Here is a 23,903-nt window from a genome sequence, read left to right on the forward strand (position 1 = left end):
TTAAATGCGTTCTCGCGAGGACGCCGCACGCCCTTTCACGGTCTTTGCCCCTGCAGAGATTGCAGTCCACTCCGAACAAGCTGCCCAGCGCTGACGGCCAATCACAAGAGCAGAAAGTCAGCCAGGGTGTGAGCCAGCCAATCAAAAAGGTGCGAGCACCGTTTCTGTGATGCTGACTATGATCAACCAGCAATCTTTCTATTTAGCTATCCGTCACCTCTCGTTAATTTATCCATCATTTATTACCTTTCGACTCAGCCGGTTGACACGTGCTGTTAATTACCTCCCCCAGGGACCGAAAGCCGAGCTGCACGTGGACACCAGCGGCGTGCCGCCGGCCAGCTCGTGCGTCACCGCTCCCCCCAACTTGCAGCCTTTCTTCGACGACATGTCGGACGGCGAAAGCCAAAGCAGCCTGATCTCCTCCTTCAAGGTACCGTCGGCGCCCGTCGCGCCCGTCGCGCCCGTCTCCATTTCCATCTCTGCTCCTCGTTCTCCCCTGCGTTCATTGACTTTTTTTTCCCCCCTCTCGTTTCTCCTCTCATCACTCCATCCCGGCAGACAGAGCGGGTGTGTCCACCTTATGACCGACACACCCTGTTTACTCCTCCCTCCCCCAAACCCAACACCTCTCTTCCTACACAGCGTTCCAAAGTACGTCCGCCCTCTTTTGCTAGCGGTTGCCCTTCTTCTGGCTGCCTTTCTAGCTATACGCTTTCACTTTGTTGCAAGACTTCATTTATCTTTTCTTGTGTTGTGGAGCTCATTTTCAAATTTCAATGCATTTATTTGTCCACCCATCACAAGTAATATGGTCTCTTCTGTCTGCAGGGAAACGGCGTCAACTGTCAGCAGATGGACGACCTCTTTGATATCCTTCTCAAGAGTGGAGGTACTAAGATTTTGCAAACACATTCCGCTTAGTTGTACATGTCACTTGGGTTTTGCTTCAAACGCCACAATAGTCACCCAGCGTCCCGCGTCTCACTCACAATATATATTTTTTTTTACTCCTTTCCTTTTGTTCCCTCCAAAAGAAATCCCGGGATTTAAGGCCAATCCAGACCCTTCGCTCGCCCCTCTACACTCGGACCCTCCCTCGCCCAACTCCCCGCCGTCCCCTCTGCACCTCTCCCCTCCCACCCCTGCCTCCCCCCTAGTCTCCCCTCCCACCCCAGCGGGGGAGCCCTGCACGGGCGGAGGTCGCCTGGAGGACTTCCTGGAGAGCTCCGCGCTCCTCGACGTGGAGCCCAGCGGCGGCCTGACGCTCATCGACGACCTCCACAGCCAAATGCTGAGCACCGCCGGCATCCTGGACCACCCCCCCTCCCCCATGGACACATCCGACCTGGGCTTCTCTCCCCACGCCACGGGGCTGGACTTCGGGGACGCCGCTCTGGACAGCATGGACTGGCTGGACATCTCCATGGTGGGGAGCTCCAACTCCAGCGGCGGGGGCGGTTCTGGCGGGGGAGGAGGAGGGGACGGGGGGACCAGCCTGACCCCCCTGGCTCCGCACACGCCGCCCAGTGTCTTCTCTGCTGACTTTCTGGACAGCACGGACCTGCAGCTACACTTGGAGTCGTGTCTGTAGCCTCAGATGATGGCGTGCTGCCTTCAGACTCCACCGCGATACCTTCTCTATGCTGTCTTTTATCACTGCTGGGCTCTCTGGCACACGCATATGAAAAGCCGTTTAAGTGTTTATTCGATATCCTTGATATCCATCTTAAAGACCATGTACTAGTCCACTTTGTTCTCTATAGGAAGATAATAGAATAGACTTATTATTTACAGTTTTTTTCTACTATTGCCACTTTGGACCTAATAGTAGGCAACTAAACCTTACTGGTAATTACTGTGCAGCATTTGTAACACTACCAGACCCATCTACTAGGCATGTGTCATGCACTTAGTGGCCTCCTGGACACCTACTAGCAGCGCCAAAATGCCCATGAGGAGGTTTGCCTTGCTAGTACAGTTCAGTATGCCAAAGTTGTCCTAAAAGTGTTCAGAAATGTAGTGAGGAAAAAAGATACTAGTCAGATAGGTGGATTATTACCACGCAGAATTGTCTTTACTAGTGAGGTCAAAGAGTTCACCAGTACATGGAACTGAAACCGGATATCAAGGATATTGGATAAATGCTCAACCGGCTTCCCATGCACGCACACATACACACAGCCCTTTCCATTACTGGCTTTATTATGCACTATGAGGTGGGCTTCAAGTAATCTGTACAGTATTCCAATGAGGATCCATCAGCAAGTCTGTACCATTTTGTGTGCTCACCTGCTCAAAGTGAATCAGTCATTTCAAGGAAAACAGTTACACATCAAATCTTGTACTAGCAGATGCAAGTGTGTGTGAAGTGCAAGTGTGTCAGTGCCTCCTAAACTTTGCACTTAAATCGGATTGGTTTAAAGGGGGGTGTTCAGGTCAGTTTACGAATGTTGGGCGAAGCCACCTTTTGTTACGTGACTGGTGAGCTGGGTTGTTGGGGGGCGGCTGTCAATGGCCTCCCTCCATTACCTTAGCAACCTGATGCCCACCCACACGAGTTGCTGTTGAAATGAACCTTATCACTGGCGACAGTTTAAATTGAAGCCTCGTTTGAGGTTACGCATTATTGGTAACATTATGGTAGACCACTATGTATTGCTGTATATGGGGTGTATATTATCAGTTGTTCATATGGCTATTTTTTCTTTGCTGGTTGTTTAGTGGAGCTAGCCAGCTGGGGGAAATAAGTGAGGGCGGGGCCTCCAAAAAACTTGGACCTTGTCATTTTTTTTTAAAGAATAAACAAAAAAGCTATGAAACCAATTGTCCAAATCATTGCTGCGTTTTGAGGGCAGAGATGGGCTCCATTCTTAAATCCAACCCACCAAGTGTTTACATTATCGGGACTCCTGTAATATGTCATACCAATTTTGCCATAAAATTGGGTAATTCAAATATATTAATTATCGTCAAATAATTTAATTGAAATACATTTTCATTTTATTAGACGGCGCAGAAATATTCACTTTTTTTAATGAGCAAATGAACTACCGCATTCAACACACTCAACGTATCATTTACCTATGCATTTTACTTCATCTTCGAATGACCACACATTGTACCCATCTGTTCCTTGTAAACAAAACAACAACAAAAAAAGAGAGCAGTTAGCCCATCTTTTTACGGGACTCCTCGGTTTGCGACGAAGTTTTACGTCAGTCGAAAGGTGCCGTAGTAACATCACTGACCTACGCTACAGGAAGGGAGAAACCTACAAATTGCCACAAGAGGGCACCATTGGACAGACATTGATGCTGTCAAGCAAAAACCATATGGCTGTAAACCACACAGCGGACATACTCTAAGCATGACTTTTTAAACACATTGTGTATTAATTGCGTAACCGAAACTTAAAATCTTACGTGTTAGTACTGTATTTTATCATTTGTCTTTACATTTTTACAGTTGGAGAAGAGTGACTTGAATATCAGGCCGATGAAGCTAATGCAATCATTTTCGGATGTATTGTTTTCCGGTGTAAAAACGGGGCTCGTAGTCTGAGAAACTGGGGGAAAATGGTAACTAAAATCGTGTCATCAAACGACCCCAAACGACAGGGTCGACACACAACACAGTCGCTGGGTTTGAAGGGTAAAATTATAACAGACTGCATTTTGCCCCTTCAGATGAACTTTTATTTTGAACGTTATAACAGGATGTAGTTTCCATGTGTAGACGCCGCTGACTAAATCCAATGCAGCTGGTAAGTTTGACACGATGAAATATTCAAATGTTTATGTAAGGTGTCGAATAAAACTGGTGGTAGTTTAAATCATTCAGTACATGGACGTACCCATTCAACGTCAAGCAATAAAGTGCGTCTAAAACCCACTTGTGGTTGAGTTGTTGAAGTTTTGTCTAATAAGCAAATTTGTTTAATGCAATGTAAAGTTCAATGTTTGTTGTATTGGTTTGCACAACTCTGTTTTTAAAAGTATGTGTTTTTTGATTGAAGGTGAATGGGATAGTGTCCAGATATTTAGCCTCCAGACACTGCAGTAAGTATGCCTGGATATTCTAATCCGATTTCAATATTATTATTATTATTATTATTATTATTATTATTTATATAATTTAATGTTTTTGTTGTGTGTTTCGTTTCCCACCCAAGGAATGTGGACACTGTGGACTACGTTGGGATGATGGAGGCGTTATGTTGGACTAGTCCCATGTGTGTCTGACTTTCAAACAACGGAATGAGAAACAGGTATGTCACCTGTAGCTTTTTTTAATTATAACCTTTTTTTTTAAATAAACTTTGAGGGACACTATTAGGGCCACCCTGAAACAGGATTACAAGATTAGACCGTAATCTTATGAAAGTAGTGTTACTTTTGAGAAAATGGCATATTTTTAAGAACGTATATATTTCAGATTTATATAAGTTATATATATATATTTCTGAGAACGCATTTTTTAAAATAAAAAGTCATAATTTCAAGATTAGTCTTAATGTTACAATAATGTTATACTTTCAAGAACCAAAAAAAGTTATATAATTGTGAAAGGGGATTCACAAAATTATAAACCCACATTCATCAGAGTGGTCCCTCCAAAATGTATATTTTGATTTTTTTTTCCCCGAAAAAATTGGGAGGGGATTATCAACATGTTTACTCACTATAATTTTAAGTTGGAATGGCACAATTCACCACTCGATGGCAGACATTGCTTAAATTTGTGCTTGCTTCTTATAAATTACTGCCCTATACTACACTGTGAGTAGGGCTTGTGCTTTGGGTTTTTAGTGACATGCAGGAAAAATACTACCTGAATAAGATTACAAATTTTGAGTGAGTTTATATTAGAAATGCACAAAATTAGTTTGTGCACTTGATGTTGGTTTGTTGTTCAGCTGTTTTATGCCATACTTGAATGGTTGTTTTTATGCACAAGACCCCTTTGCAGTTGGAAACCCCGCAAAAAATCACGTGTTTATTGTTTGATTGTTCAAACCTTTTGTTTTTGAAGACTTCATCTTTTTTACACACATAGAAATGAATGAACTGAAATATATTGAGATACTGTGGTGTCCATCGGTTCAATAAATAAATAAAAAAAAGACAACCATTGTGTCAACAGATTTGCACGCTAAAATCAAAGCGGTGTAACTGATTGGAGAGTTCTTTGTCAAGTGACCTCTGCATATAGTTTGTCTACCACTGGACTGAGAGAGCTTTACATGTCTTGTTTGACTTTCACTGGCTGCTTGCTCCCAATCCCTGGAGCACCGGCCGACTTTTCCCTCATCTCCTCTCAAAGACACATATGATCCCATGGTGTAGCTCTCATGCAGATTCTCACCACACGGCACGCACACGTGTCAAAGCAGCCCCCCATTGTAGCGTCACGACCTCCTATAGCGAAGCCGATAAGCCCTGCCGCTAATGAACCGCGCTGAGCTCCAAAGTGCCACGGGGCCTCGAGGGCTGAAGCTCTCATCTCCATCCTTCATCCCACTGAAACGCGTCCACCACCACTGCAGCCAGTGTATCGTCTTTAATCATACACACGCCAGTAATTTGCAGCACGTCAAACATGTGAGCAAAGTGTCAAAGGGAAAGTCCGAAGTTACACTCAAAGTGCTTACTTGAGATTTGACCCCTTGCTTTTCTCTTTGTTCTTGGCAGAGACGAGCTTGAGGGTACCAATCTTGGGGACTAAAGATTTTCTTCAAGATAAAACTGAACCACCGCTATTTCATTGAAAATTGGAAAACAACACGAGCTTTGTTGTTATTAGCATTGAGAACAATTTTCAAGTGAAATCATGATGCTGGACAGCTACAAAAGCTTTCAGCAAAGATTCGACAAAAGTTGATCCATGTAAATAACAGTGGGATCAGCATAGAAATGCAAACTTGCATCGGACACATTTTATGACAAATAAGAGGGGGTCCGATCCAGAACCCTGTGGCACGCCTCTTATGGACAGTGAAAAATTGAGAGCATGATCATGTTTAATGCATTCGGCCCTTTTGTCATTTGAAAATCAGGCAACTGTGTGCTCTGAAAATCCAGAGTGACACAATATAATTTTGAAATGATCATTGTCATCTATCAAACGCCTCGAATCAAAACGACTACTTTGCGTGAATCACGGAATATGCGCTCACACATTCCAGCAATTATTACCAGCTGGATAGGTGTTTCTAATAATATGGTTATGTAAAAAATTGGAGAATAAAAGAGCGTTATCTTTTCATATACAGTATAAACATCTTTCCCTACGAGGTCATATGTTTGCAAGCATTTTTTTTTTTTTGCAGGGCGGTAGAGCAAGACACATTCGAATGCCGTCGTGCAATTTTTTTTCGAGAAAGAAAATATGATTAATTTTTCAACGTATCCTCCTAAATGATGACTTTAGAAGATGAGCACGCTCACATTGACGCTGAAAACTACTTGTAACACTGATTGCATGGATATTAGCCATCAGCAGGCGGGACAGTGATGAAGCGTTTTTTAAATTGAAATAAAGAAGGTCACGTTTCGGGTTAATCAGCACCCGTGGAGTCATTTGGATGTGGAAAATGTGTTTGGCTGCGAAAGATGAAGCATGAATGCCAAGCTCACCTGCTTTGTGGCTTTTCTTCCCCCCTAGCTCACTGGCTCTTCATGAGCACACACACACACACACACACACACACATGCGGGGGTTGTCTTGGCGTCTGTGACTGATGTGACCTCAGAGGAGCGATGAGGCTTCCCACGTCGTCTGATGCATTGTCAACTTTGTGTGTGTGTGGTGCCCATCATTTGAGTGCAAATATCCAAGTATCACTCAGATAATCAATTAAATGTTTGGCTTTTCCACTTGGCTAATGTTTAAAGTAGAAATGGACGGAGCCATGTTTTATTGACACGGCTTCTTTTACGACTATTTCTGGTATATTTGGTCAATCTGCGCATGCCAAAATAATTTATTCTGATCGAAAGTGTGATGCATGAACATGCAAGTCCTCATCAATATTTTTAGTGTCCGTGAAAACAGTGCATCTGATGATAATTTTAATTGTAACTATGATGGGATTCAAGAAATTTTGCCCACGTAAACGTAGCCACTGACTTCATTTTAGGAGCAATTTTGTAATTTGGAGCGATTTCAGGGACCTGAAGCAAGGGATGATTTAAAAATAAATGAATAAAAATAAAGCCAGTATAACTTTGGAGTTGCAGCTATTTTAGTATTTGAGTATCCTATCGAAAATTGTATTGAATAGTCAAATATTAAAATAAATTCTCGCTTGATCAACGAGCAATCACTCGGCACTATTATGTGGCAATATTTACACATAATTGACGTTCACATTGACGTTTCAACACATTTACACTGTCTGGGATGCATACAAAAACAGAACACGTGTGAAGCACTCATCCAACGTGAGAAAGGTTAACAATTTGAACTTTAAGAGCGACAGGTCCGAAAAACCTCATCCGGGTAAAAATCAATCCAACAATGGATTTCGTGTCTTACTGCCTCGTCTTGTAAAATTTAGAATCTCGCACACTTCGACGATGAAACGTCACTTGATGAATCATAATCAGAATGAATTTACCGCCAACTATAAGCCCAAATTCCCAAATATGGTTTCTTGCACAGTCTCCAGTAAAGCTTTCATAACAAGACTTTTTCAGTTAGTCGTGTAAATATCTAAGTGCGGAACTTCAGAGTCAAAGGCGACGGAAACAGGACAGGTCGACACAAAGGTGCCGAGAAATGAGATTCATTACGATTGTGTGGCAAAAAGGATGCCGGTGGCGCTGTGCCTGAGCTAAGATGGCCCAGAGGAGCTCGTTGTGGAAATGACTTGTAGCGGGCCGAAATGAAGCCGCATATTTGCATCTCCTTTCATTTTGTGAAAGGTCACCAATGACAGCGAGGTCCAAAAGGGCATTAGTACGGAAACAGACAGACACACGCATTTATTCTGATGACAGCGTCACAGTCTTTGCTTTGTGTTTGGAAATCATCCAAACAAAGAAAAAAAACGTTTCTCACTTTTGATGGTGACTGACAACGTCAAGTAGATATTCATTGAACTTTTTTTTTTTTTTTTGTAATATATATATAGTTTGCATGCATATGCATCATGGATATGAAAAGTCTACACACCCCTGTTCAAATGCCAGGTTTTTGTGATATGAACAATGAGACCAAGACAAAATTGTCAAAATATTTTCCACTATTAATGTGGCCCATGCAGTGTAACCCAATTGATTTAAAATAAATAAATAAATAAAAATCTTTCCAAGAGGAGAAGTAAAAAAAAAAATGAACAACTGAGATAACGTGTTTGCACAAGTGTGCACACCCTTTTCTTAAAGTCGCTCGCCAATCACATTCCAACTCATTTTAAATGTGAGTCTGCGCACGCCCACCCCCCGTTTAAAGTCCCCTCTGGTCAACACCAAATACAGTTTTTGCTGTTCTAGAAGGCTTTTCGTGGCATATGCTTTTCAAGCAGTTGAAGTTTATTCTCAAAAACCAAACGGGAAAAATGTATTATGGCCATAATTGCAATAGCGAAATTTTCACCTGAGTTGAGGGATTGTAGCTCACATTAATTGTGGAAAAAGCTTTAAAACGATTTATCTTGGTGTCATTTATTTCTCCAAAACCTGGCATTTGAAAAGGGGTGCATCGACTTTTTATATGCAATGTGTATGGTGTTTCCAACATTTGCCCGTCTCATGAAACTAAATAAGGTAACTCTGTTTAAATATGTCTAAAAATCAACATTGAAGCATGCTGATCATGTGACCTGGAGTAAGCTTCAAATGAACAACAATGACGGCTGAGGAATGTTTGCGTGTGAGGGCGTTGCCCTTGTTGTTAATTCTGCACCGCGATTCATCCCCGGTGGACATCACTGACCTCTTTTATCTTTGCTTTTCTAATTGGCCAAGTGAGTGCAGTCAAACGGTCAGGGGAAACATCAGGGATCATTCGTGTAACCAACAGACTTTCATTACTCGGCACTCCATTTTCGTTCTCATTTGGCACCGTTTGCTTTTTGAGGACATTAAAACTTCCCGGAGTGGAATGACTTCACACTCCACGCAAATATATGGATTTGAAGAAAACCATCCAAATCAAAACTTTACCAACCGAAAAAACTCAATCCGACAAATGTAATTATATCCGTTAATGATTTTATACTGCAGTATACTGTGTGTGGAGCTTTGTGTTAAGTGATTTGCGATGATCATTTCCAGTTCCCTGGCGAATGCACCCTTCATATTTAAATGTGGTCCAGTGAATAAATGAGAGCAGGCGCACAAACATTCGAAAGGCAGCTGAAGCGTTGCCTAACTGTACATTGTTAAGTGGATTTAATTAAAAAAGCTTCAACCTGAGAAAAGTTGATCACAAAAACGAGCCAAGTTCTGGCTTGTTTTGTTTCATTGATTGCTTAAAACTGCAATAGTGCCTTGACATACACGTTGAATTCATTCCGTGACCTTTCTTGTAACTCAAAACACTTGCATGTCAAATCTTTTTTTTTCCACTCCATTTAAATGAATGAAAATGCCAATAATTGGTTCCAGCCCAAAAAAATGTTTTTGTTTGTTTGTTTTTTTAAATGTCGGCCCCTGTCAGCACCTGACACAATTCCGTGGCATTACACCCTATAAGCAGTGATCAATAGGCTGATGTTTGTCGATCAATGGACTTCCTGTTGCACTCAGTCGTTTTGTCCCACAGGAGTTGACCTTGTAATTGCCTGACACGACACCGCCGCGCTGTCACACCAGCCAAGAGACACATCTGTCTGCATGCTGATGTTTGTAAATCATTGAACGACATTAAATGTGACAGTAATACGCGTAACTTGTGAGAAATTGACGCCCCCCCGCAAATGGTTTATAATTTCTAAAGATGGAAATCGATTCCTGCTCAATTTATTTCAACATAGATCCTTGTAAGTAAGATGTCACAAATTGGTGGCAAAGCACTATTATTGTCAAAATGAATTGCCTTTATTCACTCCAACATAGTTTCTTGGCATCAAAATAATACTTTTATTGCTAAGCTAAAAAACTGTGAATAGGTATTTTTTTTTAGTGAATAACAGAAAATACAGGAGGCTCCAGTTACATTTCTATTCTATGCATAAGTGCGCATAGAAAATGCAGAAGTTTGATGTTTTTTTTACCATCGCGGTTAATGACTTACTGCATCTACCAGAATCCCACTTGGCACATTACAATTCAGAGGGATTGGATAATTGGTGGTGATGAACAACAAAATAAGTGCAATTCCATCAAGTGTTATTACTGGACACACACAATGCTAAAATATGAATATTCATCAACCGTATGAATTATTCATATTACATATTCAACACATTGGGGAGAGTGAGAGCATGTGTCGGGGGACACGATAATTGGAGGCTGACAGGCTTTTTGTGAATAGACCTCTAGATAAAGATAAACACTAATTCATTGCAGTTATTAAGAATTCCTGTTTCCAAACATCCCCCACACACACACTACTAGCACACAGTATTTTTTTTTGCGAGCCATTTAAATAGAAGTGAATTCTACTCTTCATATGGATTCTTTAAATCTATTATGCATTTGTTCTTTTCTCCAACAAAGTTCCAAATAGAAACATTTTGCAGCCCTGACACAACACAAGTAACCTAAAATGCAAATTCAGCCAAAAGAAGAGAGCACAGACTACTTTCAAATCCAGCATTGTTGTCTATATGCAAATCTAGATCTGACTCTTTTATTTATGTCTGGAAAGATTTCCTTAAAATGTTTTTTTTTTTTTAAATAAAATAAAGTTGCTCTTTTCACCTATCGTGGAATATTATTATCTGAGAGTGGACTTTAAATGTAAAAAAAACAAAAAAAAACGCTGGATGACATTAGCATTTTGACATGTTTTATCGCGCCACAACATCCTAAATTTGCCTCGCAAACTGCAATGCGAAACCACTTATTTCGAGCCTTGTGTTTGCTATCATTAGGTTCGCATTGGACTGTTATCATGCCAATTTAAGGCATACATAGACAAAGATACATTCACATTCAAACATCTGGACAGTAGATATGGAAAAAAAAAAAAACGTGAATTGTGTCTTGAAGAGTGCGAAGTAAAATTATGACCAGATGATTGCGCTCAAACCACAATCCATCAAATTGTCATTTACATATTTTCATTTGGATTAAACCCAAACACACCTCAATGCCCCATGTGACCACCTTCCTCTTTGGTTTCCAGCCGAACATGTCTTCTTCACTATTCCACCCCCACTTTCCTTTCTTTCTTTTCAGTCAACCTCCTCCCCACTGTCCTACATTTACACTCGTCTTTTCACTCTCTCCATTACACTCCCGCTCTCGCTCCTACTCACACACACACCGCACGCAACGTGGACGTGGAGGATGCGCAGAGTTTGCTTCGAGATGACGACATATAGAGGAGGAGGATTTTGGGAGAGGCGATTAGTGGAAAAGCGAAGCAAAAAGGCCCTTGTCAATCTGGCTTAGAATTTCAATAGAAATGTACATGTGGTGGTTTAGTGAAAAAAAAACAAAAAAAAACTTCCGTCTATTGTGACATCCGCTCAACTGTGAGCGTTGGCAGACGCGTGGCCAAGCTGCAGCGTGACTCGGACAACCTGTGAACGTTTTGGACTGGAAACACACCCTCGTGCAAACCTGCAACACGGATATCTGGGAATGAGGAGGGCAGGGAGGACTAGGAATGGTGCCAACAGACAGACGACGAAAGGAAGAGTTGAGAGAGCGTGTTTAGGTGTTTGTGCAAGTGTGTGTGAGTGCGCATGCATGCATGAAAAGCAAGAGCAGACGGGGACGGGCGTACCGATGAGGGGAAGACGGGCAGGAGTGACCACAGCAGATGTTGACTGTCCTCTGCATGTTTCACACTAACACACTCACAGCTCAAGAAATGTCCAGAAATTGTGAAAGCTGAGCAAATGCTGAGCTGCAATGCCAAGGAAATTTTAAAAATAAGAAAAATGCAGGATAATACTCCACAACATACACTACATAGACAAAACTATTGAATTACACTGTAATCAGGAGTTGGACCAAGGTGTTACAAAGGCATAGTGATGATGAAAGCCAGAAAGAGACGGTCACAACTAAGCTGCGGTAATATTGTCATTTTTTTGCATTTTAAAAGTGTAGAACGTTTTCCATTAGCATTAAACTAGTGGACTTTCAATAGGCAAAATATGGAAAGGAGTTATTTTGAGACAAATTTTGTCCATGACATGTGGGGTCCCTCAAGGGTCAATCCTTGGAGCCCTTTTGTTCCGCCTGATTATGCTACTTTTGGGTCAAATTCTTCAAAAAGCAAATGTTGGTAACCAATCAAGTCTATGCAGATAATAAACAGCTATATTTATCAATGTCCTCAAATGACAGAAGTTCAATGAAGATGTTGTCACGACCCAAAACAAATTAATAACTGGATCAACCAAAATTCATTGTTCAAGCCACGGGGGTTCATGCTAGGAAAATAAGTTTCGGCTTATAGTTTAGATTTAATGGTAATGTTGATGCGCTATATACTCAATGGGAATGTTTTGTCATCTCAAGCAAGATGTATAATATATAGCAGCCCCAAATAAAGTAATTTCAATACTTATTTTATCTCTACCCTCTCCATCTCCAAATACATTCTGTCTCGCTCTCTCTTGATCTCTCTCTCTCTCGCTCTCTCTCTCTCTCTCTCTCTCACTTTCTCTCTCTCCTCTCTCTCTCCCTCACCACTGAGAGGAAAACAGAGTAGAAGAGCTGGTTTGGTTCCTGAACTGTTGAAGCACTCAGTGCAGCATCCCACCCTCATACATGCGCACACACACACACACACATCCACACACACACACACACACCCGCGCACACACACTCGTTCATTGAACTGGGCACCTCTTAACCGGACAGAACAGTTGTGTACTTGCAGCTGCCAGAACTGATTGAACGAGAGGAGGAGAAGGTGAAGAATTTTATTTTTGTATTTTTTTTTAAATAGAAAGAAGCTGGAGAGGAGCGTGCGATTCTCACGAATCAAGCATCCAGCCAATGATGGAGAACACATGAAAAGAGGAGAAAGGAAGAGCTCGTGGGGAGGGGGGGGTGCTGCTGAGTAAAGTTTGCACGTGTTTCTAGAGGGAATTTTTAACCTTTGGACTTTTGCGGGAGGATTGCAGAAGACAAGACTGAGGGAAAAGGTGAGAGCAGAGATTGAATTTCTGCTTTATGGTGACTCTTGAAGTTGTGTCCAAATAAAAATAGAGGACAATAAACTCTTATTTGGAAGGTGAGGGTTTTTTTTTCTCTCTCTAATTGGTTTGTTTTGACTGACCTTGATAAAAGATGAGCTTACCGCTGATTTTGATTCCTGACATTACATCATTTTGTTTAATTACCAAGCGCCACTTGAGTCCAGATGACTTGCTGTTGTTGCTTGTCAATATGTGCTTCCTGATGTTTGTGGTTTTTCATTTAATTGACCGAATTAGCATTTGACACCCTTCAATTTGATTTTTTTTTTTGTAGACCTTGACTGAAATTGAACTTCTTTCCTCTTATATTTTCCCCTTTTGTTAACTGTCCTCTAGGTGAAGGCTGGACTTTGGACAGAGGGCCCTGTCAGCAGCATGGCACCAGCCCTTCCTCCCTCCTGCCATCTTTTCTTCTTCTTGTACCTCTCTTCCCTAATCACCCAACCCGCCGTCAATCAAGATCCGTCTGTCGCCACGGTGACCGTTACCGAAGACAGCCCCTTTGTTGTCCCTTCCACGCTGGTCAACAAGACATCTCCGACCTATGTGGAGACGACCCAAAACCCCCTTCAAGACACTGGCCTGTCCACTCCCTCCAGTGGGGGCGACGCAGACGACGAGGACGGCCCCCCAGTTGGCGGGACGCGTTGCCAGGGTTACTACGACGTGATGGGCCAGTGGGACCCGCCTTTCAACTGCAACGCCGGTGTCTTTTTGTACTGCTGCGGCACCTGCTTCTATCGCTTCTGCTGCCAGTTCCGCCAGCAGCGGCTGGACCAACGCATCTGCTCCAACTACGACACGCCCATCTGGGCCAACACCGGCAAGCCCGTGGCCACCATCACCGAGGGCCAGGAGGACCAGGAGCGGGACCGCACGCACCTCATCGTCTACATCATCTGCGGCGTGGTGGCCATCATGGTGCTGGTGGGCATTTTCACCAAACTGGGCCTGGAGAAAAGTCGCGGAGGAGGCGGGGCAACTGCGGCCGCACATGCTGACTTCAACTCCAGGTAGGAAGCATGACAAAATGCAAGAAGGCAAAGAATTTGATGTCAGTCAACTGTACAAAAGAGTGGACAGAGTAACAAAAAGTAGCTTGATACTTTAGCTCCACATATCGGACCTGGAAGCTATGTCTGCTCATTTATACAGCTGATATTGTTTCACGCTGTCAGCATGCAACAGTGTATGTGCGTGCACATGCATGTGTTTTGGGGAAATGGTTGGAAAGTTGGAAATCATTCTTTCTTCCTAAGAGAAATCAAGAAAAAACATTTTGGAACTGAGGTTCTATAGTGTCTCAGTGGGAGACATGACATCAATTTACAACTTTACAACCAAGATGGAAGCATGCAAATTTGAAGGCCTACTAACGCGTGTGCATGTTTGTTCTCCCTGCACAAATGTGAAATTAATATGCAGCATATTCAGGTCAGAAGCTGGTCATCTGATCCTGTAGAAATTGTTTAGGAATAGTTTGTCATGGGAACACGGGGACGTGCGATTTGACGGGCTGCCGGTCCGGGGTGTACCGCCTCTCGCCCAAAGTCAGCTGCGATAGGCTCCGGGACACCCGCGTGCCCAAGTGAAGGCAAGCGGTGTAGAAGATGGATGGGAACAGGAGGATGCTACAAAATCAAATTAGGAAGACATCATTACCCAAAATAGCCAGTCAAAATCCCAGCTGACTTTAGGTTGTTATGTTGTGCTTTATGAGTCATGATATTTTTAATGAGTCACTGTTTTGGAGACCCTGCAGTGAGCAGCATAGCTGCACATTTTTCCATTTGAAGCCCTGTGTCTAATTTTGCATTTTTCTTTGTTTTTATTTCTCTGTGTGTCTTATTTCCCACCTTTTGTTTTTTTCCCCACGTGTCTTTATATTTCACCCCTTGTGTAACATTTGCTTTGCTTGTAAGCGTGACTTATATATGAAGCAAGAGAATGCAATTTCTGGAGACATTGCGTGTGAAGGCTGAGATGCTGAATTAAAATTTGTGGAATGATTTGAAATGATTTTGAATGACGTGGAATGATATTGAATGACAGAACATGTGGAACGTGGAATGGTTTGAAATCAGTCAAAACATTTAGAAAGTAGAAGATAACAAAAGCAAATCTGAAAGACTGGCTTTTATTTGGGAATTTTGAAAAAAAAATGTTTTAGGAACGGTTTGAATTAGTCAAAATATGTGGATATTACAGGAGACCCCCCCCCCCCAAAAATACAAAAAAATCATAAATCTTGAATGCTCTGTGGGTATTTTAATGGTGAAATTGTTGAATTTTTGGCATGTTGACAGGCCTTTGCCATTGGAAATGAAGGGGGAAATTTTAGCCGAAAAAAAAAAATAAATAAATTGAATTTTGGAATGAAAAAAATTGTGGCGCTTAATACCCTGAACTTTGGGCGTTTAAAGTTGGAACGGATTGAATCGGTCAAGAAAATATCAATTAGAGGAGAAAAAACCCAAATAAAATCTTTTCTTATTTTGTGGATATTTTAATGGGAAAATGTTGAATTTTTGGTAAGTGGTCAATTTTGGCATGTTGAAAAGCCTTTTAAGGTGAGTTGAAAGAGCTGAATGTTTTTTAATTTTAAATTCGAAACATTTAAATGTGAAACGTTGCATCTGCCATTGGAATTGAATGGTGAATTTTTGGGTGAACATTTTCAAATTTGGGGAAAACCGTGAATTTTTGGAATAAAAAAATGGAAGCCCCCATGGCGTGAATTTTTGGTATATGTTGAAATTGGAATGAGGTGAATCAGCTCAATTATGTGGAAGGAGATACAGGTCAAAAAAGTGGGATGAATAATATGAAGAAAGTATAAGAATAACATACAGTACGTGTGAAGGCCTCAGCCTTCACACAATAAACCAAACATTTTGAAGAACACTAATTGAGCTAGCTATCTTTGCTGCAATCGATGCTTAAAGCTCCCTGACTGGTGTGTGCAACATTTAGCACCGAGTCAAATAGAATCAGAATCAGAATAGCTTTATTGATGTTGTATAGGGTGCAACAAAATGGAACAGACACAACGCGTCCAAACAGACAGAAAACAAAAAAAGCAAGACCAACAGGGGGATACAGAAGAGAAGTCCGCCTTTTACAGCGCCCCATTTTCACAGATGAAAAGAAAAACATATGAGAGGGGCAGGCGGGGAAAAACCAACCCCGGGCTGAGCCTACTGGAAGGGGAGTGCAGTATGCATTTGAGGGGGAAAACTCAGCAAACATGTCTCATTCAGGAGTGTCCAAGGCAAACATCTGATTGATTATTTAGTAACACACACATTAAAGTCCGAGCAGTCAGTGTAAATACAAAGTCCGTGAGTCAAGTGCTCCGCAGGAAACGACGGGTACAACCCCCTTGCTTTCATCACAGGCTAGCCAACCTCCGATGCCTCTCATTCTTTTCAAACATTTACATACTGTGCCGTCTTCAGTCACTCGTATTCTTCCAAAGTCCTCGTGGCATTTTCCCACATCAAACCAACATCTCGTCCTCCTCGTGATCAACTATTCTTTTTCTTCTGCTCGCTTCCCTTCCCAATTTCTTCTGAACAAAGTCCTCAAGGCAGCACACAAACCGTCCGCGTCAAACTCTCTCACCTTCTTCATTGAACCTTTCGCGCATCACCTTCTTGCATCTCCACATCCCTAGCAGTTTCTTTATCGACAGAAACTAAAGATGCGTCCCCGCGCCCCGCTCAAATCAGTGGCCTCTCCTCATTTCAAAAGATTACCCCCTCTCTTTGAGATTAAACCAGTTTCTCCAGGCTTACAGCTTTACTGACTGTACGCGCACTCATTTAGTTACTCAAGTATGCTGACAGAAATCCCTGCTTCATGTATCTCACATGTCACATACTGTAAGCGCTTCAAGAGGTAAAAAGCATAAATACAGCCTGTACATATATTAGCCACCCACTTTTGCCGAAAAACACAAAAGGCAACAGCTGCAACGTGCTGTCAAAACCGTCTTTCTTACCAAAATGTTTTACGCTCAATCTCCACGTGCTGCACGCAGGAGATGATTAGCGCTCTCAAATCCTAGCGGTTTTCCTCAGTCGACTTTGGAAACCAAAAATCCAAAGTGATCCCCCTGCTAATGTTAAACACACGCACACCAAAGTGTAAGAATCCAGCAGAGGTCACATGGGTGTGTGCGCGTCCACATGCAGATGTACGGTAACTTGTGCGTAAGAGATGATCAACCGTCGCTATGTTACTTGGTGTTTTTTTTTTTTGTCTGTTTGTTGTTGTTTTTTTACACACATGGATCTGCAGTACATGTTTGACTGGCTTGGCATGCATGTTTGCGTGTGCGGTAGGCTTATTCGCCACCGTGTTATGTAATGAAGGGCGGACTCACTTCAAGTATTTGACTGCTGACCTGATTGAAGTTGGATAGATAAACAATACTCACTGCTGTACATATGGACGGGTGTGCCAAATTGGATCACTTTAACTCCTGATCGTTACAATAAATGTGGTAAAGAAAAATACAAACAAAGAGACCCTCAGATCCCAGGAACTATCAGAAGTAACTTGGTTATAGGAGAAGTTGTACAAGGGAGAAGAGCCTCACGTGAGCGAGTGCAAATCCAAACCCGATTCATGTGCTGCGCTATCGAACGCAGCCGCCATTGAGTGAGGAAGTGAGCGCATGTATTGACAGAATCTGCGGTCGGGGGTCATCACAGTTAGCAGGCGTCTGGTCGCGCTCAACGTGGATATTTGTCATGATGTCAAATAGACGTTTTGGAATTCAAGTGCTTAAAAAAAAAACCACTCTCCTGTTCAAATGCAAGGTTTTTGCAATGTCCAAAAAATGAGACCACAATAAAGCAGCTCAAAACTGTTTCCACCATTCATGTGACCTATACCACTCAAACTAATATATATATATATATATATATATATATATATATATATATATATATATATATATATATATACATATATATATATATATGTATGTGTATATGTATATATATATGTATATGTATATATGTACGTATATGTGTATATGTATAGATGTACGTATATGTATGTATATGAGTATATATATATATATATATATATATATATATATATATATATATATATATAAAAAACGTTCACTACTGGTATTCAGCGGTGGTTCCACTCGGGCCGTAACACTGTCATCTGTGACAACTGCTCCCTGATGAGCTTTGTCTCCTCTGCTGCAGCCTTTTTTTCCCAGACTTCCTCTAGTTTGAACACGTATGAAAGACACACTCCAGGCAAATCACGCTGCGCTTTAAATGGCTCAAAACTAAAGGAAAATACAAAAAACAGAGATGAAACGACAAGTTTTCAGCAAGTTTCTGTCTGAATCTTCCCTCCGTCTTCCGTCTCTTGCGCTTACCTCCGGGGCGGAGCTGTCACTGTCTATCACTTCTCACCTGCCACCACATTGCTGGTGGAAGTGAATCTTCTCATGCATTTATACTTGTCAGAAAATGCAAAGTTTGCGAAGAATTGTGGCACGTGAGACCACGTATACGCTTTCCAATCCAATCACATCTGCGTTGACAGCTTCACATCAAATATGTCAATCCCCCCTTTTAGCAACTTTATCTTCCTCTGTCTTATTTGTACTTCTGCTGCTTGCCTCACTTAAGTTTCGCCGGGCTCCACCGGGGCCCCAAAACGCTTCAATGTGGGTCAGCATTTTTTGTCTGTGTTCAGATCTCTGGTTTGGTGCGCTTCAAGGCGACGCAAGGATGCCTCACATCTAAAGGACTGTCAGCTCTTTATCTTTGAATCATGAGGACTATATTATTCTTTAATGTTAAAAAAGGAAAAAAGTTCGTTTTATTGTCAAGTTCATATGAGTCACAAGCAGAAACACTGTGAGTGTATCCATATTATTGGTGCCCATTACTTTGAATAGGTCGTTCGTATATAAGTTAAATTATGAAGGGGGTGAATAGGGCCCTCCTCTGCCACGCTACCACATACATACAGTGTATGTCTTAACCAGGACAAGATTGACATTTTAATCATCGGTCTAGAGGCCCAGAGGGAGAAACTTTTAACTACGAGTAAGTATGAGCACTGTCTCCACATCCCTCACCTCAGCTGAAAAATGTGGGTGTTTTTTTTTTTTTTTTTGCACTCAGAGCTCACTTTCATTCCACATATCAAACATTTTATGAAAATATATATTTTTAGCACTTAAAGAATACATAGCCAGAGTCCGCCACTTTGTCTCTCCGGCCAATACGGAGACACTAATGCATGCTTTTATCACGAACCGGATTGATTCTAATTGATTGTAAGGCTTGGTTTTCTGGTCTTCATGTCTATAATTATTACAGAATTTGCCAGCAAGTGTCTGACAAAGACGGCTTTCTAGTCAGTTAATGCAGCAGCATCAACAGCTGCATATTAACAAAGCTTTGCTTATAAATGAACTCAAAGCAAAGAAATGCTGGTGACAATAATCTCTACAAATGGCACTTCTTCAAAATTGTGCCCTAATGGTTGTACATACCAATATGAAAAAGCCAACCTATCTCCATTTTTTTTAAGAGAGAAATATGTTAGCGTACTCGTCATCTCAACATTAAAGAAAAGCCTGCCAGCTGTGTCGTCACCATTCATCCTGTTTGTTATGCACTACAGCTCCATCTTGGAGCTACGCGCTCAATAGCAGTATGCGCACTTTATGCAGAACTTCTTGCTTTGTCTTTCTTAGGACTAAAAAGCGCATATTCCTAGTTCAAAATCTCCCTGATTGCCTGAGAATGCAAGCGAGGAAAGTAACGAAATTATTAATCATGGGATTTAATATTGAACTAATCCACATTTCTCTGGATTTTGTGTGACAAATCTTACATCTGACGTGAAGCGCATGAAACGGTGGCACGTGCGCGCTGAATGTGATTGGTTAATTCTGAACACATCCACATTCCAATTAGAAGAGGTGCAACAACATTATTTCAGATGGTCTCCGAAAGATTAAAAAAAGAAAAATATTATCAATCACTAAAATTGGCATTTAGCCCTTTCATGAATAGTGGTTACTACAGTGGACAGCTATTTAAAAGTTGCTTTCGCCATATTAATCAATCGAAATTTTTAAAAATAAATTTTAACCCTTTCATGCAATAATTATGATTTAATTATATTATTTAAAATATAAATATATTTTTTAGATTAATTCATTTAGGCGAAAGCAACTTTTAAATAGCTGCCCACTGTAGTGACCACTTTGCATGAGAGGGTTAAACAGGGGTGTGTAGACTTTTTATATCCACTCTATTAATATATAATGAAGCTAATTAATTCACGGCTAAAATGATTCTTATTCTAATCTTCATTTTATCAGTGAGTGATATAAATCCCTTGAACCTTTGATGAAGAGACAAAGTGACTAGAGAAGAAAAGTGGCTGTGAAACAGAGATACGTGCCAGGGCCACTTTGTGGTTTCACTGAAAGATTATCTCAAAGCGTTGTGTTTCCAGATAAAACGCACGCTGTCAAGTAAAATTTGGCCAAGATGCGCCGCCTAAGTAGATTATTGGACTGACGGGGGGCAAAGGAGGACCATCACTGATCCGTCAGTGTGACTTTAAAGTCATAGGGATGAAATACAAGGACCCGTGTGTAAAAGCTCACTCAAATTGAAAGCATCTGCATTAAAGCAATGTGTGATGCCGATTGATGTGTCTTGTTATGACACGTTGTCTAACACTGTACGTTCGTTCAGCATTGCACGCCATAGTGATCGATAAGACGCCATATTGGCTGTTACTAATCAGCGTGTCTGTGTTCTAATGTGGCCGGCATTATTGGTATTGATTGTCACAGGGCAGTAATGAAGTTTCACCTCCCTGTGGCAGCAATGTGCTTTTTTTGGGGGGGGGGGCGGCAGTTGATCTCACAGATGTCAGACATGTCGTTACATAACATTTGAAGGTTACGCATGATACAGTATGTGAGCGTTTAAGGCCTTATTTTACATTTTGGTTGATGGGATTATATTTGATGACTGAGTGCATTTTTTTGATGGTGTTTTGAAAAGGTATGCGAATGTTGCATCCACAGGTGTAATGTTGGTTGAGATTCGCTATGGCGATATAGGTGACTTGATCACTGTAAAACAAAAACAAAAAAAAACGTCAACACAAAGTGATTAATATCTCCACTCCCCCTCCACAGGATTTAATTTGCAAATACCTTAGGCTAGCTATTTGCGTCGCCGCCCAGCGAGTCCTAATCTTCTAACCAGCCCATGGCACTGCCATTTTGCCTCTTTCAAAGGCATCTCCAGAAAGTAGCATGACACTGAGCCAATGCTCCATAAACACTGCATCGCTCGGGGATAGGTGCGCTTTTTGTTGAAGATTAAAAGTCCAAATCAGCAAGTTGTTTGAGCGGCGAGCCAATAGAGGCGCGTGCGGTGGCCCGAGGCTCTGCATGGCAATGAGTCAAACTGGGGGAGACGAAGACTAACGCTATGCTTTAAAGAGGAGGAAAAAGGGGAAACAGACAGATTTGGGACCAATTTTAGTCGGAAGAGGGGGTGGCGTGTCGCAGAGGGAGAAAGGATTGCGCTTTTGTCAAGGCAAACATTTCAAATGGGGCTACTTTGTGTCAAAACGGAATCAACTCTTTCGCTCGCACAAAAGGATTCACAGTAAGATTAAGATTGGAATCGATTTCAATGAATGAATCTAATTTGCTGGTGGAAAAGCGAGCTTGAGTGATTTACATTAATATTAGAGTGCTTAATTTAGGGGTCTGCCATTAAAAGTCAGTATATACGCCTGCATCCTTTTGGTCATTTTGGCTGATCAGTCAGTTTTATCATCTCACACAGAACCCTCTCCATGCCATAAACAAAGTCCGTGCAGCAGTCCCATTTTGGCATTTGTGACACCATTTTTCAATGACATCATCCCCACCGCAGACAATTTGCACAAAATCACAGCCGTGGCCAACGGGCTGCACTTTTCTACTTTGGTGTTAACAAGTTGCCGCTGGCTGTCACTGTCAGCTCGGGCGTACTCGAGGTTTGTGTGTGCGCGTGCGCTACCACATGAGCTTCATTAGTAGAACAGTGGCACTACTGTTTGAATTATTGATCAAGGGAGTGAATAGCATCAGTGCTCAAATCTGAAAACGGTGTTGTTTATTACTGTGGTGTGTGTGTGTGCGTGTGCGTGCGTGTGTGTGTGTGTGGGGGGGGTTGTATGTGCGTGTGTGCGCAGAAAACTCTCGATCCAAAAAGGACCATATTGCAGGAAACCTTGTCCATATGTTGCAAAGCAAAACAAGCCGCCAGTCAAATACGACTGGATTTCGGCCTTGAGCAAGGCAAAACTCAAAAAAAAACTCATCAAGCATTTGAATGAAGCTCTGCATTTTAACCACCAACTAATTAAAGCAGCAAAACAAATACTTTACATCAAATATGTAATGGATGTAAAATATGACTGTCATATTGGCCACACACACTCATTTTTTATATATCAGCCAATAATCCCTTTAAATTTGATGAAACTTGGTTAAGAACTCCAATTGAAACCTATTAACTCATTCACTGTCAGACATTTTCAGACCCTCTTTTAACCTAACGTTTGAAAAAAAATTAAAATAATATAAATAAGTTCCCGGGATTGAATGGCTGGAAAAATATATTCATCAATGGTAAATTAATGGTAAAGTAAATTCATCAATGGCAGTGAATGACTTCATTTAAAGGGACAGAATATGCAGGGGATGAGGTCCTTTTAGTAATTCAATGGTATTTTTATAGCACTTTATACAGGTGGCTCACAAGTCTGTACATTTTATAATTATATTAAAAAAAAATCTGTCAAACCAAAAACAATCCACAAGCACATGGAACGTTCCCGGCTGGGTATACTTTGGATTCCTGGGACAAGTGGGCGATAGTATCCCTGTTGATACTTTACATCAAGAATGTAGAAGATGCATCCATTATTGGAAATCTGATAACAGAAATCCTGTTGTTTTGAGCTTTCCTGATCTATTGCAAAATTGAAAATGTTGCATGTTGACTCAGGTTTTTTAAAACGTGTTCTCGCCACCCAGGACACTGACTGACCTGCTGAAGCAACAGGGAGCAGAGGTGAGCGCCGTGGAGAACGCCGTGAGCAGTTCGCCCAGCGGAGGGCGAGCCAACGGCGTCTCGTCCAGGATGAAGCGCAGCAGGAGCGGTGAGCTAAAAGGGAGCGCGGGTTGACTGACACGGACGACAATTTTGTTTGATAGCAATAACAAAGTCCAAGATGGCTACTGGTGTGCTAATGCCAATGCCAAAATAATCCTTGCACCTTGTTAAAATGGGAAGTCACCCCTAAAATTTTCTTTACAATATGTTGTATGCAGGCCCACTAGTCGAAGCAAGGCATTGTGATTAATATTGCATTTGTAGAATATGAGCTATGCAGCAAATCTAGCCATCTCAGAGCGCGGCCATTTTGTCACTTGTGTCGACTAAAAATGACATCACAGTTGCTCAGGTAGCAACCAATCACGGCTCGGCCTCAGAAA

At 41.7% G+C, this 23,903-nt stretch overlaps 2 protein-coding genes across 17 annotated transcripts in view; both read left to right on the top strand.

Moving 5' to 3' along the window:
• The window catches only part of mrtfab (myocardin related transcription factor Ab), a 32,051-nt gene extending 29,229 nt beyond the window's left edge, over window positions 1-2,822 (top strand). For 10 of the 13 annotated variants that reach the window (XM_086015878.1, XM_086015877.1, XM_086015876.1 and 7 more), the window contains 5 exons: window positions 57-149; window positions 293-433; window positions 562-654; window positions 832-892; window positions 1,038-2,822. In XM_086015878.1, the coding sequence (XP_085872004.1) occupies window positions 57-149; window positions 293-433; window positions 562-654; window positions 832-892; window positions 1,038-1,594 (945 nt within the window). In that variant the 3' untranslated portion in view covers window positions 1,595-2,822. The remainder of the gene's footprint in view (window positions 1-56; window positions 150-292; window positions 434-561; window positions 655-831; window positions 893-1,037) is intronic. The other 3 variants (XM_086015885.1, XM_086015886.1, XM_086015889.1) reach the window with 1 other exon arrangement.
• Window positions 2,823-3,039: 217 nt separating this feature from the next.
• The window catches only part of shisa8b (shisa family member 8b), a 30,824-nt gene continuing 9,960 nt past the window's right edge, over window positions 3,040-23,903 (top strand). The window contains exons 1-6 of one of the 4 annotated variants that reach the window (XM_086017431.1): window positions 3,040-3,766; window positions 4,019-4,061; window positions 4,175-4,270; window positions 13,081-13,368; window positions 13,670-14,346; window positions 23,442-23,566. In XM_086017431.1, coding sequence (XP_085873557.1) covers window positions 13,709-14,346; window positions 23,442-23,566 — 763 coding nt within the window. In that variant the 5' untranslated portion in view covers window positions 3,040-3,766; window positions 4,019-4,061; window positions 4,175-4,270; window positions 13,081-13,368; window positions 13,670-13,708. Of the gene's footprint in view, window positions 3,767-3,787; window positions 3,879-4,018; window positions 4,062-4,174; window positions 4,271-13,080; window positions 13,369-13,669; window positions 14,347-23,441; window positions 23,567-23,903 lie in introns of those variants that run through there. The other 3 variants (XM_086017430.1, XM_086017428.1, XM_086017429.1) reach the window with 3 other exon arrangements.

This window comes from Filicampus tigris, chromosome 19 (genome assembly GCF_054856515.1).
Source record: "Filicampus tigris isolate MCC_2025a chromosome 19, RoL_Ftig_1.0, whole genome shotgun sequence".
NCBI lineage: Eukaryota > Metazoa > Chordata > Actinopteri > Syngnathiformes > Syngnathidae > Filicampus > Filicampus tigris.